At 43.8% G+C, this 19,818-nt stretch overlaps 2 protein-coding genes across 5 annotated transcripts in view; one reads left to right on the top strand and one right to left on the bottom strand.

Annotated features, from left to right (window-relative positions):
* LOC143284581 (apicoplast pyruvate carrier 1-like) overlaps positions 1–9,316 on the top strand; it is a 26,199-nt gene extending 16,883 nt beyond the window's left edge. The window contains exon 12 of the mRNA XM_076591399.1: positions 2,244–9,316. Coding sequence (XP_076447514.1) covers positions 2,244–2,362 — 119 coding nt within the window. The 3' untranslated portion in view covers positions 2,363–9,316. The remainder of the gene's footprint in view (positions 1–2,243) is intronic.
* Positions 9,317–10,830: 1,514 nt separating this feature from the next.
* LOC143285063 (guanylate cyclase soluble subunit beta-2-like) overlaps positions 10,831–19,818 on the bottom strand; it is a 92,170-nt gene continuing 83,182 nt past the window's right edge. For all 4 annotated transcript variants that reach the window (XM_076592251.1, XM_076592254.1, XM_076592253.1 and 1 more), the window contains 4 exons: positions 18,512–18,660; positions 17,667–17,813; positions 15,839–15,993; positions 10,831–12,693 (listed from right to left, as the gene is read on the bottom strand). In XM_076592251.1, coding sequence (XP_076448366.1) covers positions 12,309–12,693; positions 15,839–15,993; positions 17,667–17,813; positions 18,512–18,660 — 836 coding nt within the window. In that variant the 3' untranslated portion in view covers positions 10,831–12,308. The remainder of the gene's footprint in view (positions 12,694–15,838; positions 15,994–17,666; positions 17,814–18,511; positions 18,661–19,818) is intronic.

Genomic DNA, 19,818 nt, shown 5'->3' on the forward strand with positions numbered 1-19,818 from the left:
CTTTGTCTCCTTCTTTGTCTTCATCTTTTTTGTCTTTATCTTCATATTCTTCATTGTCTTTTTCTTCATCTTCTTCTGCCTCTTCTTCCTCCTCTGTGTTTGTGTGCTGCAACTCCTGCACTTCAAGCATGAGCTTTAAAGTGAATGACAACCATGGAGGCATACTCTGTTTCCTGGGGCCAGCATGTTACGTCTGTTCTTGTTTCCATAACCCACCGAATGCTGACATACATTGCAGGATGTTTAACATGTGCTCCTGCTGGTGTGTAAACATGAACAGGGTTCAGGCACAATCAGATCTGCACACCTGTTGACTGGGAGACCAGAAACAAACGCCCACTTTTAACCCCTGATGTGCTGGGACTGGGACTGGGTCTGAACCCAGGACCCTGAAACTGAAAGTCGAATGCTTTAACCACTGGGCTGTGACACCCTTCAGGAATGTGTCTTCGTGTCAGTGCTGACATGTGGTTCACCGCCTGTCTGATGATGAAGTGGTCAACGTTGTGCAGGTTTTTGTTGTTCTGAAAAAAAGAGTTTCTGTTGGTGCAATGTTTGTTGGTTTGTTTTGTTGTGGTTGTGCAATGTTTGTTGGTTTGTTTTGTTGTGATGGCGCAACCTTTGCTGGTTTGTTTTGTTGTGGTGGTGCAATGTTTGCTGGTTTGTTTTGTTGTGGTGGTGCAATGTTTGCTGGTTTGGTTTGTTTTGTTGTGGTTGTGCAATGTTTGTTGGTTTGTTTTGTTGTGATGGCGCAACCTTTGCTGGTTTGTTTTGTTGTGGTGCAATGTTTGCTGGTTTGTTTTGTTGTGGTGGTGCAATGTTTGCTGGTTTGTTTTGATGTGGTGGTGCAATGTTTGTTGGTTTGTTTTGTTGTGATGGCGCAACCTTTGCTGGTTTGTTTTGTTGTGGCGGTGCAATGTTTGCTGGTTTGTTTTGTTGTGGTGGTGCAATGTTTGCTGGTTTGTTTTGATGTGGTGGTGCAATGTTTGCTGGTTTGGTTTTGTTGTGTTTGTGCAATGTTTGTTGGTTTGTTTTGTTGTGATGGCGCAACCTTTGCTGGTTTGTTTTGTTGTGGTGGTGCAATGTTTGCTGGTTTGTTTTGTTGTGATGGTGTAATGTTTGTTCATTTGTTTTGTTGTGGTGGTGCAACTTTTGCTGGTTTGTTTGGTTGTGGTGGTGCAATGTTTGCTGGTTTGTTTTGTTGTGGTGGTGCAATGTTTGCTGGTTTGTTTTGATGTGGTGGTGCAATGTTTGCTGGTTTGTTTTGTTGTGGTGGTGCAATGTTTGCTGGTTTGTTTTGTTGTGATGGTGCAATGTTTGCTGGTTTGTTTTGTTGTGATGGTACAATGTTTGTTTGTTTTGTTGTGATAGTGCAATGTTTGCTGGTTTGTTGTGATGGTGCAATGTTTGCTGGTTTGTTTTGTTGTGATGGTGCAATGTTTGTTGGTTTATTTTGTTGTGGTGCGCAATGTTTGCTGGTTTGTTTTGTTGTGGTGGTGCAATGTTTGTTGGTTTGCTTTGTTGTGATGGTGCAATGTTTGTTGGTTTATTTTGTTGTGGTGTGAAATGTTTGTTGGTTTGTTGTGATGGTGCAATGTTTGTTGGTTTATTTTGTTGTGGTGCAATGTTTGTTGGTTTGTTTTGTTGTGGTGGTGCAATGTTTGCTGGTTTGTTTTGTTGTGGTGCGTAATGTTTGTTGGTTTGTTTTGTTGTGATGGCGCAATGTTTGTTGGTTTATGTGGTGATGGTGCAACCTTTGCTGGTTTGTTGTTGTGATGGTGCAATGTTTGCTGGTTTGTTGTTGTGATGATGCAATGTTTGTTGGTTTGTTTTGTTGTGATGATGCAATGTTTGCTGGATTTGTTGTTGTGATGGTGCAATGTTTGCTGGTTTGTTTTGTTTTGTTGTGGTGGTGCAGTGTTTGTTGGTTTGTTTTGTTGTGATGGTGCAATGTTTGCTGGTTTGTTGTTGTGATGGTGCAATGTTTGCCCTCAGGATGATTAAGCATGCTACGTACGCTGGATTTTGTGTGCGATGCACCATCTGTGAATGACAGTCCCTGGACTTAATGATATTTACCCACTCCGGAGCACTCATGACAGGTGTCGAAGGGAATACATTTAAGGACTGTTTGCTTTTTGAAAAAGACAACAACAAAAAAAAAAAAAAAAGAAAAGAAGAAAAAAGTTTGTGTTACAGAAGCATTACTCTATGCGTTAGGGGGTTGTTACTGTGTGTTACAGGAGTGTTACTGAACCTCTCCCTCAGTATCCGGCCAGACAAGGGCATTCCTCGCCACATGTGGACAGTTCTCTCCCTTCGCTCTGGATCCCCAAGTCTCCCAGAGAGAGGCGGCTGCTGACTGAGCCACACGCTGCTCTCCCTTGTCTGTGCTTGTTTCCCCTCTCTCTTTGCCCGGCCACCTTTTCCTGACTGGTACATGGCATTAGGATGATGATATCTATTTATGTAGTACTTAACCTGCTGATTTGTCATTTGTGAACGTACACACAGTGCATGTCACCATTAGGATGATGATATCTATTTATGAAGTACTTAACCTGCTGATTTGTCATGTGTGAACGTACACACAGTACATGTCATCATTAGGATGATGATATCTTTTTATGTAGCACTGAACTTGCTGCTCTGTCATGTTTTAACATACACAGAGTGCTTGTCATCATTAGGATGATATCTTTTTATGTAGTACTTGCTGCTCTGTCATGTGTGAACGTACACACAGAGCATGTCATTAGGATGATGACATCTATTTATGTAGCACTTAACCTGCTGCTCTATCATGTTTTAAGGTACACAGAGTGTTTGTCATCATTAGGGCGATGATGTGTATTTATGTAGGACTTAATCTGCTGCTCTATTATGTGTGAATATACACACAGTGCATGTATTCATTAGATGACGGTGTGTATTTATATTGCACTTACACTGCCGTTCTCAGCTTGTAACAACACACGTGGTCCTTGCATGTAAACGTACAGCAGTATGGAAAATATCAAACATAGAAAGTCCCTAGAAATACTATTTTGAAACGGTGTGACAACAATCACAGCATACTCCTTCTACCTCACACTTGTCTCAAAAACGTATGCATGCATGCATGCACACAGACAGGCAGTCAGGCACACACACACACACACACACACACACAAGCACGCACACACACACACACTGATGTGATCAAGGAAAACAGTGCAAGTTTTGCAGGCAGTGTATTTACCAACCAGTGCAGAATTGATGACACTTAGCTCAGTATCTCCATGAGTGAAAAACAACATAAAAAAAATACCATGCAGTAAAATTACATCCAAAACTTTCTGAATCATCATACCAAGTGAAAAACATCACCAAAATTCCATACAGCTTGATTAGATCCAAAACTGTGAGTCATCATACTGCCAAATATGTTCTCTCTATAACAATATTGGAACACTCTCTATAACAGTATAACAATATTGGAACACTCTCTATAACAATATAACAATATTGGAACACTCTATATAACAATATTGGAACACTAAATATACATCATAATGACTTCTCTATTTTTGCAGTGTTGCTCAGCATTAAATTGTTAAACCATAATTTTTATGGGTAATAGTTTCACCCAGTTTTTTTTTATAGTTACTGGGTTTTTTTAGTGATGACTGTGGGTAATATTTCCAGTGAATGCGCATGTTTTTCTGTTTTTTGATTTTTCAAAAATCATCTAAGAAGTGCTCAATTCAAGGTCTATTTATTCGGTATCTGTAGACTAAATGTGTGTTGTTTTTTTTAGGAATGGTATTTATAATCAAATATTTCATCTGTTCTTTGTTATATTGTCATTACCAAATAGTACTAACTCTACATTAAACTTTACTTTTTACATTACTTTTTACTATGTTCACATTTGTCCATCAAAACATTCCCCAGTTCCCTCCCTGTCTCATTTTAAACAGAAACCAACATGTCAATCCCCGTTTTCTGCCGAATTTTATTTGTATCTAATGACAAATTTTAGTTTGAAACCATTTTAGTTTTGTCTCCTTTCACTTGTTTTGTTTCTTGGTGGTTTTCCAGTTGTTGTTTTTTGTTTGTTTGTCTTTTTAACTCTGTTGTAATTTTTATGACATTCTATTTTCTATTCGTTAAAATATTTGTTGTAAGTTTTTTCTCTTTGTTGTTATATTCGATATATTTTCCCCCTTTGTTGTAATATTTGTGACATACTTTTCCCCAATTTGGTAATATCTGACATACAGTCCCTTACATTGTAATGTTTATGACTTTCTTTTTTCCCTTTGTTGTAACATTTATGACATACTTTTATCTTTGCTGTTGCACGACAGTGCTGACTTGTCATGCTGCCTGTATGGACGATGGCAAAATGGTGAAGACGCTATCTGCCAATACACAGCCCATAAGGTCTGGGTCCCAATCCCGCTCTTGCCCAATCACCAACTTAGTGCACTGAAAAAGAACCCATGGCAACAAAAGTGTTTGGCAAAATTCTGCAGAAGAAATCCACTCTGATAGTACACAGATATGTATGCATGCACTCAAGGCCCGACGAAGTGCGTTGGATTATGCTGGTCAGGCATCTGTATAGCAGATTTGGTGTTGCGAATATGGATTTGTCTGAACGCAGTGACACCTCTTTGAGAAACTGAAAAACTCTGAATGAACAGTATTACAGTGCTGACTGACTTGTCATCTGTTTTGTTTTGAGAGCAAATTTTCAGCACAGTTTGGCTTATATTTGTGTATTTGTATTTCTTTTTATCACAACAGATTTCTCTGTTTGAAATTCGGGCTGCTCTCCCCAGGGAGAGCGCGTCGCTATACCACAGAGCCACCCGTTTTTTTTGGTTTTTTTCCTGCTTGCAGTTTTATTTGTTTTTCCTATCGAAGTGGATTTTTCTACAGAATTTTGCCAGGAACAATCCTTTTGTTGCTGTGGGTTCTTTTATGTGCACTAAGTGCTGCACACGGGACCTTGGTTTATTGTCTCATCCGAATGACTCTCTCCCCATGTCTTCCTTACCCCCACCCCATTCATTCCTCTCCCCATGTCTCCCTTACCCCCACCCCATTCATTCCTCTCCCCATGTCTCCCTTACCCCCACCCCATTCAATCCTCTCTCCAAGTCTCCCTTACAGTCATTATACAAAGGTGCCATAATTTCTTACGCAATTTTATTTACAATGGATAAGAAATTTTTCTCTGTGTGTGCGTGTGTATACAAACATTGGAAGTGCATGTGCATGTGCTCATACAGACTTCTTCAGTCTGTGTATTTAGATCACTTGTTTAACACGATGATGATGTTGATATACATAAAGGTGATGATATGAAGGGAAACGTTTCAGATCATGTAAATGTTTATTGAATTAATAGATAGATTGCATAATAACCAGACATTTCTCATTCATGAATGCCTATGATGCTTTTCTTTTTTCATTGTTGAGTGTCCAAGTTTTGAAGTGTGTGCAATTTGGAGATAAGTCAATAGAGGGACCAGTTTTCCTGAATCATTGGCAAAACAGACCGCTAGGTGTGTATGTTGACATTTTTTGTCCATTCTTTACTTCCAAAGCCAAAGCAGTAGACATACAAGACCAAGGTATGAGGCTTTACTACTGCTGGCATAAACATTTGGCATGCAATTTGGGATCAGTATTTTTACTAATACTCTTTTCTTGTGTACTTTAGTGGGTGAAAATGATGAAAATGTTTGAATGCAAACAATGCTGGATAATATTCTTATACAACATTTCACAGTGCTATTAATGTATAGCACATGCCTCTTGACATACGGGTACTATGCTGTGTTGAAGTACATAGTAACGTCCAAACACCACGCTCTTTCTCTTTCACCCAGCGTAGCAGAAATGTTGTCTGCTTAGCAAGAAGAATTAGCTTCCTTGATCTTCCTGGGTGCAGGATCATGGATAAGTCTCCATACACTGTGTATAAATCTTTCTGTGCAATGTTGTGCACCTGGATATGGATTTGTTCTCTCAGGAATAGTACCACCATTATAACACATTGATGTTACTATGGATAGGTCTCCATACTTGGTGTGCAATTTTTTCTACGCTATGTTGTCTTTCTGAACATGATTTGTTCTCTTGGGAACAGTATATCAGATAGATGCTTTTTTGTTATGTTACAGACTGTTGTTGGGAAAATTTCCATTACTGAATGTTACACAGCATCCTTCACACACTGTGTATGTTGCTAGTATGTAGCATTCTGAATAGAAATGAGATGAACAGTTGTCCTCTCTGTAACATTTTAGTTGGACTTTTGTTAGTGTGCAGAATGGGAACTGTTGTTTGCAGTGTTTCCATGACTGGCTGTTCGCATGGTTCTTGTCTTGCTTGCTTGTTTTTCTATCTATAGTTTACTCAAACGCTGCCTCCACTAACATCATTCATTGTTATTTGCATGTCCCTGTAACCCTCACCCCATTCAAACCTCTCTCCCCATGTCTGCCTTACCCCCACTCCATTCATTCCTCTCTCTCTCCATGTCTCCCTTACCCCCACCCCACTCAATCCTCTTTCCCCATGTCTCCCTTACCCCATCCTATTCATTCCTCTCTCTCTCCATGTCTCCCTTACCCTATCCTATTCATTCCTCTCTCTCTCCATGTCTCCCTTACCCCCACCCCACTCAATCCTCTTTCCCCATGTCTCCCTTACCCCATCCTATTCATTCCTCTCTCCCCATGTCTCCCTTACCCCCACCCCACACAATCCTCTCTCCCCATGTCTCCCTTACCCCCACCCCATTCAATCCTCTTTCCCCATGTCTCCCTTACCCCACCCTATTCAATCCTCTCTCCCCATGTCTCCCTTACCTCCACCCCATTCATTCCTCTCTGCCCATGTCTCCCTTACATCCACCCCATTCATTCCTCTGCCCATGTCTACCTTACCCCCACCCCATTCAATCCTCTTTCCCCATGTCTCCCTTACCTCCACCCTATTCAATCCTCTCTCCCCATGTCTCCCTTACCCCTGCCCCACTCAATCCTCTTTCCCCATGTCTCCCTTACCCCCACCCTATTCAATCCTCTCTCCCCATGTCTCCCTTACCTCCACCCCATTCATTCCTCTCCCCATGTCTCCCTTACCCCCACCCCACTCAATCCTCTTTCCCCATGTCTCCCTTACCTCCACCCCACTCAATCCTCTTTCCCCATGTCTCCCTTACCCCCACCCCATTCAATCCTCTCTCCCCATGTCTCCCTTACCCCCACCCCACTCAATCCTCTTTCCCCATGTCTCCCTTACCTCCACCTATTCAATCCTCTCTCCCCATGTCTCCCTTACCCCCACCCTATTCAATCCTCTCTCCCCATGTCTCCCTTACCCCCACCCCACTCAATCCTCTTTCCCCATGTTTCCCTTACCCCCACCCCACTCAATCCTCTCTCCCCATGTCTCCCTTACCCCCACCCCATTCAATCCTGTCTCCCCATGTCTCCCTTACCCCCACCCTATTCAATCCTCTCTCCCTTACCCCCACCCCACTCAATCCTCTCTCCCCATGTCTCCCTTACCCCCACCCCACTCAATCCTCTCTCCCCATGTCTCCCTTACCCCCACCCCATTCAATCCTCTTTCCCCATGTCTCCCTTACCTCCGCCCCATTCAATCCTCTCTCCCCATGTCTCCCTTACCTCCACCCCATTCAATCCTCTCTCCCCATGTCTCCCTTACCCCCACCCTATTCAATCCTCTCTCCCCATGTCTCCCTTACCTCCACCCTATTCAATCCTCTCTCCCCATGTCTCCCTTACCCCCACCCTATTCAATCCTCTCTCCCCATGTCTCTCTTACCTCCACCCCATTCAATCCTCTCTCCCCATGTCTCCCTTACCCCCACCCTATTCAATCCTCTCTCCCCATGTCTCCCTTACCCCCACCCCACTCAATCCTCTTTCCCCATGTCTCCCTTACCCCCACCCTATTCAATCCTCTCTCCCCATGTCTCCCTTACCCCCACCCCATTCAATCCTCTCTCCCCATGTCTCCCTTACCCCCACCCCACTCAATCCTCTCTCCCCATGTCTCCCTTACCCCCACCCCACTCATTCCTCTCTCTCTCCCCATGTCTCCCTTACCTCCACCCCATTCAATCCTCTCTCCCCATGTCACCCTTACCCCCACCCTATTCAATCCTCTCTCCCCATGTCTCCCTTACCCCCACCCTATTCAATCCTCTCTCCCCATGTCTCCCTTACCCCCACCCCATTCAATCCTGTCTCCCCATGTCTCCCTTACCCCCACCCTATTCAATCCTCTCTCCCTTACCCCCACCCCACTCAATCCTCTCTCCCCATGTCTCCCTTACCCCCACCCCACTCAATCCTCTCTCCCCATGTCTCCCTTACCCCCACCCCACTCAATCCTCTTTCCCCATGTCTCCCTTACCCCCACCCTATTCAATCCTCTCTCCCCATGTCTCTCTTACCTCCACCCCATTCAATCCTCTCTCCCCATGTCTCCCTTACCCCATCCTATTCATTCCTCTCTCCCCATGTCTCCCTTACCCCATCCTATTCATTCCTCTCTCTCCCCCCATGTCTCCCTTACCTCCACCCCACTCATTCCTCTCTCTCCCCCCATGTCTTCCTTACCCCCATCCAACTCATTCCTCTCTCCCCATGTCTCCCTTACCCCCATCCTATTCATTCCTCTCCCCCCATGTCTCCCTTACCCCCATCCAACTCATTCCTCTCTCCCTCATCCCTTCTCTACAGTCAGCAAGGGCACATAATAGCTTCAACTTTTTTTCTTTTCTTTTTTTTTTTTTTTAAATCCCAGACTCGACTGGAGGACAGTCCCTCATTTGCTTTAGACATCAGATGCTGGCGTTCAGTCCTCCATTTCTGCTGTCATCTTTCCTTGCTTATATTTCATTGATGACGATAATGAAAGACAGTACAGTATTCATGGCGAAGCCTTAAGTAACAATATTATTATATAGGACAAGGATTCTTACACAGTCTGTCACATTTACAACTGCAGTAAAAACAAGAATCATGCAATTTTAACTGTGAGGGTGATTTTTTTTTCTCTTTTGTTGTTTGCAGTTTGAAAACTGATGGAAACATAGTTTTGTTTTATATTCCTGTTGCTCTTTTTGATGGCGCGGTATGATTCAGCACCAACATGATTATGATATTGTGTGACTGAACTCTTCAATACAGCAGATTATTTCACATACTTGCAAAATTGGTGTGCAAGTGTGTTTTACAAGGGGTCTAAAATAGATTTACAATAAATGTGACATGAAAAAGATGCTTGAGTGGATAATTATTTGCATGCGTGGACTATGTTTGCCATCACTTTGGCAACTTTTAATAGCTTCAACATAGCATTTTTTTTTCTTTCTAAAAAAAAAAATCCCAGACTTGACTGGAGGAGAGTCCTTCATTTGCTTTTGACATCAGATGCTGGCATTCAGGCCTCCATTTCTGCTGTCAACTTTACTTGCTTATATTTCATTGATGACGATAATGAAAGACAGTTTGGAGACACATGAATCTGAAACTGTTGCACTGAACTACATGGGGAACAAAATGTATGATGCAGTCACAAAAATATAAGACTTAATGCTGGAACAAACTGAAATTAAGGGGAAAAAATACAATTTTTTTAAAGTGGCCAAAATGCCAGTACAGAAATTCGTAATATATATGGAAGTACTCGCTCTCATGGCTGTTCTGTCACCTTTTGACTGTGACACATTGTATTTCTGTGTCAGTGATCATGTCCCCACAACAATCAGTAGCTGCACAACTCGACATGTTTGATGACTGAAGTGAACTTCACTGTTCTATCAGGTGGTGTTACCTGTATCCCTTTAACACTCTCTGAGGTGGTGTTAGATACACCTGTATCCCTTTAACACTCACTGAATAGTGTTAGATACACCTGTATCCCTTTAACACTCACTGAATGGTGTTAGATACACCTGTATCCCTTTAACACTCACTGAATGGTGTTAGATACACATGTATCCCTTTAACACTCACTGAATGGTGTTAGATACACCTATGTCAACAGTCACTGAATGGTGTTAGATACACCTGTGTCCCTTTAGCACTCACTGGATGTTAGATACACTTGTGTCAACAGTCACTCAATGGTGTTAGATACACCTGTGTCCCTTCAGCACTCACTGAATGTTAGATACACCTGTGTCAACAGCCACTCAGTTGTGTGTGTCCCTTTAGCACTCAATGAATGTTAGCTACACCTACGTCAACAGTCATCCAATGGTGTTATATTAACATGTGTCCCTTTAATATTCACTGATTGATGTTAGATTCACGTGTGTCCCTTTAATATTCACTGAATGGTGTTAGATTCACATGTGTCCCTTTAGCACTCACTGAATGTTAGAAACACCTATGTCAACAGTCATTCAATGGTGTTATATTCACATGTGTCCCTTTAATATTCACTGAATGATGTTAGATTCACATGTGTCACTTTAACACTAAATGGTGTTAGATTCACCTGTGTCCCTTTAACACTCACTGAATGATGTTAGATTCACCTGTGTCCCTTTTACACTCACTGAATGATGTTAGATTCACCTGTGTCCCTTTAACACTGACTGAATGGTGTTAGATTCTCATGTGTCCCTTTAACATTCATTGAATGGTGTTAGATTCACATGTGTTCCTTTAACACTCACTGAATGGTGTTAGATTCACATGTGTCCCTTTAACATTCAGTGAATGGTGTTAGATTCACCTGATCCCTTTAACATTCAGTGAATGGTGTTAGATTCACCTGATCCCTTTAACATTCAGTGAATGGTGTTAGGTTCACCTGTGTCCCTTTAACATTCACTGAATGATGTTAGATTCACATGTGTCCCTTTAACATTCACTGAATGATGTTATATTCACATGTGTCCCTTTAACATTCACTGAATGATGTTAGATTCACCTGTCTCCCTTTAACACTCAATGAATGATGTTAGATTCACCAGTGTCCCTTTAACATTCACTGAACGGGGTAGATTCACCTGATCCCTTTAACACTCACTGAATGATGTTAGATTCAACTGATCCCTTTAACATTCACTGAATGATGTTAGATTCACCTGATCTCTTTAACATTCACTGAATGGTGTTAGATTCACCTGTGTCCCTTTAACACTCACTGAATGATGTTAGATTCACCTGTGTTCCTTGAACACTCACTGAATGATGTTAGATTCACCTGTGTCCCTTTAACACTCACTGAATGGTGTTAGATTCACGTGTGTCCCTTTAACATACACTGAATGGTGTTAGATTCACATGTGTCCCTTTAACACTCACTGAATGGTGTTAGATTCACCTGATCCCTTTAACACTCACTGAATGATGTTAGATTCACATGTGTCCCTTTTAACACTCACTGAATGGTGTTAGATTCACCAGTGTCCCTTTAACACTCACTGAATGATGTTAGATTCACCTGTGTCCCTTTAACACTCACTGAATGGTGTTAGATTCACCTGATCCCTTTAACACTCACTGAATGATGTTAGATTCACATGTGTCCCTTTTAACACTCACTGAATGGTGTTAGATTCACCAGTGTCCCTTTAACACTCACTGAATGGTGTTAGATTCACCTGTGTCACTTTAACATTCACTGAATGGTGTTAGATTCACCTGATCCCTTTAACATTCACTGAAGTGTGAGTGGCCAGGAGGATAACATACCCAATGAAATCAGTGAGATAACAAATGAGATCCCATCTTCTAGATCTTGAAATGACAGCCTGGGTGCCAGTCTTTTGGACTGGTTGTAAGAGGAAGATACGTTATTTACTTATCACACAAAGAGACTCCACAGCAACAGGCGTTCTTCTTGAGATTCTGTTGACAAGGGGATGAACCAACATACCGAGTGTGAGGCAGAAACAAGAGAAGTGCCGCTCAACACGCTCTTCTTCTCCTCTTGGCCGTCGTGTCTGTGTTGTGGACGGTGCATGTCCCAGCATGCAGACAATACATATTCTCCATGACACCACACTTGGCTGTAACAATACACGTTCTGGTTTTAATGAATGATACACGTTCTACCATTCATAGCACATCACCACATGTGTATAACATCAAGGTTTTGACACAACCGCACACATCAACATGTAAAGTTCTCACCTCATAACGCAAACCAAACGATTGATTTCTAAACATGCCATGACTTGAAGGTGAATTCATCACTGCAGGGTCCACATGTCCATGAGATCTATCCAAGGTTCACTATCATGTGACCCAAGGTCAGCCAATCAGACAGAAGTTGCTTTTGTTGCGTTTCTTCTGGTCCTTGACGACGTGGGTGACGTTGTGGTGGGAAGAATGGGAGGAACTGTTTGGATTATCTGCCCCTGGTGAAATGGGTGGCTCTTTCTCCTTGGCCCCTTTCAGGGAAGATTTCTTGAAGAAGTTGAAACTTTGGCGAGTTTTGGACTTGGCCTTGGGTGAGGGGCAGGGTCGGATGATGGGTTTAGAGGAAACTAGGTCCGATAACTGCGTGAAGCTGTCTGATGGCTGGGGTAGGGGGCGCTGCAGGTGGCCCACCAGAAAGTAGGTCACCATCTGACCTTTGCCCTTCACCTCGATCTTCCCTCGTCTCTTGAACATGTAGCCATAGTCGTACAGCAATCTGCAACCACAGGGACAGGGGAGCAATGTCTCCTCCATGTGTTTCTACAGTAGTTGTGTGTGTGTGTGTTTACCTGTATAAATCAGTACTTCTGTCTGCATGGCCAAAGACAATGATGGCTGTGGATGGCTCCAGCTGTTCCAAAGGGCACCCCTGGTGTTTCCATGTTGTGATCTACATTCATTGCTATAATACAGACGGGGGCTCAGGTCGGTCACTTTCCACTTTTACTTTACCGATGCTGAATATTCTTTCCTGCATGCTCAGTTTTTATGTCTTTATCCATGTTTATGTGTCAATCAATGAATAGAAACACTGCATGGATTGCCACTATGCACTGTAGCCTACTGCACTATACTGTACTGCACTATACTGTCGTAGGCATGATGATAAATTCAAGAATAGTATGTTTTGAGATACCCCACCCCACCCCACACCTATTTATAGGGTTTGCTTTGCAATGCCTGTTGGGTATGATTTTCTGAAATGTGTAGTGAGCCACATTTTACTGTTTTGCTTCTAATCTGTATGTACCACAGCCTTCAGAACACTTAATCAATTTCTCTTACTGAGACACTAAACTGATTGTGATTCAGACACCCCCCAGAACAAGGGAGAGGAACAGAAGTGATTGTGAGAGAGAAGACAAAGACATCATTGTGACTGTGAGAGAGAACACAAAGACATCATTGTGACTGTGAGAGAGAAGACCGACATCATTGTGATTGTGAGAGAGAAGACAGACATCATTGTGATTGTGAAAGAGAAGACAGAGACTTCATTGTGATTGTGAGAGGGAAGACAGACATCATTGTGATTGTGAGAGAGAAGACAGAGACATCATTGTGACTGTGAGAGAGAAGACACAGACATCATTGTGACTGTGAGAGAGAAGACAAAGACATCATTGTGACTGTGAGAGAGAAGACACAGACATCACTGTGACTGCGAGAGAGAAGACAGAGACATCATTGTGACTGTGAGAGAGAAGACAAAGACATCATTGTGACTGTGAGAGAGAAGACACAGACATCATTGTGACTGTGAGAGAGAAGACACAGACACCATTGTGACTGTGAGAGAGAAAACAGACATCATTGTGATTGTGAGAGAGAAGACAGACATCATTGTAATTGTGAGAGAAGACAAGAGACATCATTGTGATTGTGAGAGAGAAGACCGACATCCTTGTGATTGTGAGAGAGAAGACACAGACATCATTGTGACTGTGAGAGAGAAGACACAGACATCATTGTGATTGTGAGAGAGAAGACAGAGACATCATTGTGGTTGTGAGAGAGAAGACAGAGACATCATTGTGATTGTGAGAGAGAAGACAGACATCACTGTGATTGTGAGAGAAAAGACAGAAACATCATTGTGATTGTGAGAGGGAAGACAGACATCATTGTGATTGTGAGAGAGAAGACAGACATCATTGTGATTGTGAGAGAGAAGACAGACATCATTGTGACCGTGAGAGAGAAGACAGAGACATCATTGTGACTGTGAGAGAGAAGACAGAGACATCATTGTGACTGTGAGAGAGAAGACAGAGACTTCATTGGTATTTTTGAGAGAAAAGACAGAGACATCATTGTGACTGTGAGAGAGAAGACAGAGACATCACTGTGATTGTGAGATAGAAGACAGACATCACTGTGATTGTGAGAGAGATGACAGACATCACTGTGATTGTGAGAGAGATGACAGACATCACTGTGACTGTGAGAGAGAAGACAGAGACATCATTGGGATTGTGAGAGAGATGACAGACATCACTGTGACTGTGAGAGAGAAGACAGAGACATCATTGTGACTGTGAGAGAGAAGACACAGACATCATTGTGATTGTGAGAGAGAAGACAGACATCATTGTGATTGTGAGAGAGAAGACAGAGACATCATTGTGACTGTGAGAGAGAAGACAGAGACATCATTGTGACTGTGAGAGAGAAGACAGAGACTTCATTGGTATTTTTGAGAGAAAAGACAGAGACATCATTGTGACTGTGAGAGAGAAGACAGAGACTTCATTGGTATTTTTGAGAGAAAAGACAGAGACATCATTGTGATTGTGAGATAGAAGACAGACATCACTGTGATTGTGAGAGAGATGACAGACATCACTGTGATTGTGAGAGAGATGACAGACATCACTGTGACTGTGAGAGAGAAGACAGAGACATCATTGTGATTGTGAGAGAGATGACAGACATCACTGTGACTGTGAGAGAGAAGACAGAGACATCATTGTGACTGTGAGAGAGAAGACACAGACATCATTGTGATTGTGAGAGAAGACAGAGACATCATTGTGATTGTGAGAGAGAAGACAGACATCATTGTGATTGTGAGAGGGAAGACAGACATCACTGTGATTGTGAGAGGGAAGACAGACATCATTGTGATTGTGAGAGAGAAGACACAGACATCATTGTGATTGTGAGAGAGAAGACAGACATCATTGTGATTGTGAGAGAGAAGACAGAGACATCATTGTGATTGTGAGAGAGAAGACAGACACATCATTGTGACTGTGAGAGAGAAGACACAGACATCATTGTGACTGCGAGAGAGAAGACACAGACATCATTGTGATTGTGAGAGAAGACAGAGACATCATTGTGACTGTGAGAGAGAAGACAGACATCATTGTGATTGTGAGAGAGAAGACAGAAACATCATTGTGATTGTGAGAGAGAAGACAGAGACATCATTGTGGTTGGAGAGAGAAGACAGACATCATTGTCATTGTGAGAGGGAAGACAGAGACTTCATTGTGATTGTGAGAGAGAAGACAGACATCATTGTGATTGTGAGAGAGATGACAGAGACTTCATTGTGATTGTGAGAGGGAAGACAGACATCATTGTGATTGTGAGAGAGAAGACAGACATCATTGTGACTGTGAGAGAGAAGACAGACATCATTGTGACTGTGAGAGAGAAGACAGACATCATTGTGATTGTGAGAGAGAAGACACAGACATCATTGTGATTGTGAGAGGGAAGACAGACATCATTGTGATTGTGAGAGAGAAGACACAGACATTGTGATTGTGAGAGAGAAGACAGAGACATCACTGTGATTGTGAGAGAGAAGACAGACACAAGTGACTGTGAACGGGACCTCCCAGACAGACCTGAAGGTGGCCTCACTGAGGTGCACCCTGCCTGGCATCCCATGACTCTCCATGCGGGACGCCGTGTTGACCGTGTCGCCGAACAGACAGTACCGCGGCATCTTCTTCCCCACCACCCCCGCCACCACCGGCCCTGAGTGCATCCCCACCCGGATCTGGACACACACACACACACACACACACACACACACACACACGCATGCACACACATGCACACTCACACACACATGCACACACGCACACACACAAGCACGCACACGCACACACACACACTACACAGGTGCAAAGGGGAAATGGAACAATGTGGATAATACTGAAACATCACCATGGAACAGCGTGGATACACTGAAACATCACCATGGAACAGCGTGGATACACTGACACATCACCATGGAACAGCGTGGATACACTGACACATCACCATGGAATAGCGTGGATACACTGACACATCACCATGGAACAGTGTGGATACACTGACACATCACAGTGGAACAGTGTGGATAATACTGACACATCACCATGGAACAGCGTGGATACACTGACACATCACTATGAAACAGTGTGGATACACTGACACATCACCGTGGAACAGCGTGGATACACTGACACATCACCATGGAACAGTGTGGATACACTGACACATCACCGCAGAACAGCGTGGATACACTGACACATCACCGTGGAACAGCGTGGATACACTGACACATCACCATGGATACATTGACACATCACCATGGAACAGTGTGGGTACACTGACACATCACCGTGGAACAGTGTGGATACACTGACACATCACCATGGATACACTGACACATCACCATGGAACAGTGTGGATACACTGACACATCAACATGGAACAGTGTGGGTACACTGACACATCACTGTGGAACAGTGTGGATACACTGACACATCACCATGGATACACTGACACATCACCATGGAACAGTGTGGATACACTGACACATCACCATGGAACAGCGTGGATACACTGACACATCACCGTGGAACAGCGTGGATACACTGACACATCACCGTGGAACAGTGTGAATACATTGACACATCACCATGGAACAGTGTGGATACACTGATACATCACCATGGATACACGGACACATCATCATGGAACAGCGTGGATACACTGACACATCACCAAGGATACACTGACACATTGCCATGGATACACTGACACATCACCGTGGAACAGTGTGGATATTCTGACACATCACCATGGATACACTGACACATCACCATGGAACAGTGTGGATACACTGACACATCACCATGGAACAGCGTGGATACACTGACACATCACCATGGAACAGTGTGAATACACTGACACATCACCATGGAACAGCGTGGATACACTGACACATCACCTTGGATACACTGACACATCATCGTGGAACAGCGTGGATACACTGACACATCACCAAGGATACACTGACACATTGCCATGGATACACTGACACATCACCGTGGAACAGTGTGGATATTCTGACACATCACCATGGATACACTGACACATCACCATGGAACAGTGTGGATACACTGACACATCACCATGGAACAGCGTGGATACACTGACACATCACCATGAATACACTGACACATCACCATGGAACAATGTGGATACATCAACAGGGAAAACACTGTGTGCATGCATGTATGTGTACACGTGTGTGTTAGTGTGTGTGTGTGTTTGTGTGTGTGTGTGATGGTGTGTGTGTGTGTGTGTGTACACGTACGTGTGTACGTGTGTGTGTGTGTGTGTGCATCTGTGTCTGATGATGATGATGATGATGATGATGATAACGGGGTGTGCACACACCTGCAGAGGCCGGCCTGTGGCAGGGGACGTGACATTGTTGGCCTCCACGATCATGTCCATGGCGAAGTTTGCCACCCGCTCCGCGTGGTCCGCTTGGGCCTCGGGTACCCCCGCCACGGCCATGTAGGCGTCCCCTATCGTCTCCACCTGTCGTCATCATCATCATGATCATCATCATTTACCCCTACCACCCCCCTTTAGGACAAGACAAGACGTGTTTATTTCAGGGAACCTCTTGGGAGAACATGAGAACGTCGTATCTTTCATGTAACTGATACAAATGTAGCTTTTGGTATTGTACTCACAGTCATTTACAATGGCCATACCAGCTGTTCAGTTAAAACATTTTTTAGATACATTTAGAGGAAGAAAAAATAAGGAAAAAATAACATAAAGAGACTAAACATGATACGATGTTTTATAAATTAAATGCCAGAAAGCATGCTGACTTGAGAGATGCACCTTGTCTGTCGCGCTGAATCAGGAAGCATTCATTATTATTTTCAGGAATATGATAAGTTGGGTCAACAATCGTTTGTCCCTATTGTCTCTATTTGTCATCATCATCATCATCATCATGCAAATGGGCAAGAGTACATGATCGCCACGGAACGGTGTTTGTCCGTCTGTGTCAGTGCTTCACACATGATCCTACACACGCTTGTGGTGTTAGTGTGTGTCGGTAGCCCATGAAGACGCTTTTTACTTAAAACTGGAGAGATGAACGTGTCGTGTCCCGTGTGTGCACTGCTCTCTGTGCTGACAGTGTCCGCCACAGAGTTGAATGACGATGACAAAGCCACCCTCCCTCCCCACCCCCACCCCCACCACCCAGCAGCAGTGACCTTGTAGACATCGTGGGCGTTGGTGCGGCTGTCAAAGCAGTGGAAGAGGTCATTGAGCATGCTGACGATGTCCATGGGGGTGCAGGCAGAGGCGATGTTGGTGAAGGAGACAATGTCGCTGAACAGGATGGTCACGCACTCAAACTTCTCTGCAACAGGATGGTCACACACACTCTGCAACAGGATGGTCACACACTCTCTGCAACAGGATGGTCACACATTCTCTGCAACAGGATGGTCACACACTCTCTGCAACAGGATGGTCACACACTCTCTGCAACAGGGTGTCACACACTCTCTGCAACAGGATGGTCACACATTCTCTGCAACAGGATGGTCACACACACTCTGCAACAGGATGGTCACACACTCTCTGCAACAGGGTGTCACACACTCTCTGCAACAGGATGGTCACACATTCTCTGCAACAGGATGGTCACACACACTCTGCAACAGGATGGTCACACACACTCTGCAACAGGATGGTCACACACTCTCTGCAACAGGATGGTCACACATTCTGCAACAGGATGGTCACACATTCTGCAACAGAATGGTCACACACTCTCTGCAACAGGGTGTCACACACTCTCTGCAACGGGATGGTCACACACTCTCTGCAACAGGGTGTCACACACTCTCTGCAACAGAATGGTCACACACTCTCTGCAACAGGGTGTCACACACTCTCTGCAACAGGATGGTCACACATTCTCTGCAACAGGATGGTCACACACACTCTGCAACAGGATGGTCACACATTCTGCAACAGAATGGTCACACACTCTCTGCAACAGGGTGTCACACACTCTCTGCAACGGGATGGTCACACACTCTCTGCAACAGGGTGTCACACTCTCTGCAACAGGATGGTCACACACTCTCTGCAACAGGGTGTCACACACTCTCTGCAACAGGATGGTCACACACTCTCTGCAACACTCTCTGCAACAGGATGGTCACACGCTCAAACTTCTGTCCAACACATCTACACTCTCGCTGCTCTCTCTCCACTCACACGGTTGGTTACACATGCATGTGTTTGTTTGTGTGTGTGTGTGTGTGTGTGTGTGTGTGTGTGTGAGCGCGCACGCGCGTGTGTATGTGTGTGTGTGTGTGTGTGTGTGTGTGTGTGTGTGGTTGCTTGCTATTGTGTTATAAATCATTACATGAAAAACATGATGTGTTGAGTTTGTGTTTGTTTGTTGTGTGTGTGTGTGTGTGTGTACAGCGAGAGAGAGAGAGAGAGAGAGAGAGAGAGAGAAAGAGAACTGACAGAAGTGCTGGATGTTCCAGACAAGTCCTGC

The sequence above is a fragment of the Babylonia areolata genome, chromosome 8, assembly GCF_041734735.1.
Source record: "Babylonia areolata isolate BAREFJ2019XMU chromosome 8, ASM4173473v1, whole genome shotgun sequence".
Classification (NCBI taxonomy): domain Eukaryota; kingdom Metazoa; phylum Mollusca; class Gastropoda; order Neogastropoda; family Buccinidae; genus Babylonia; species Babylonia areolata.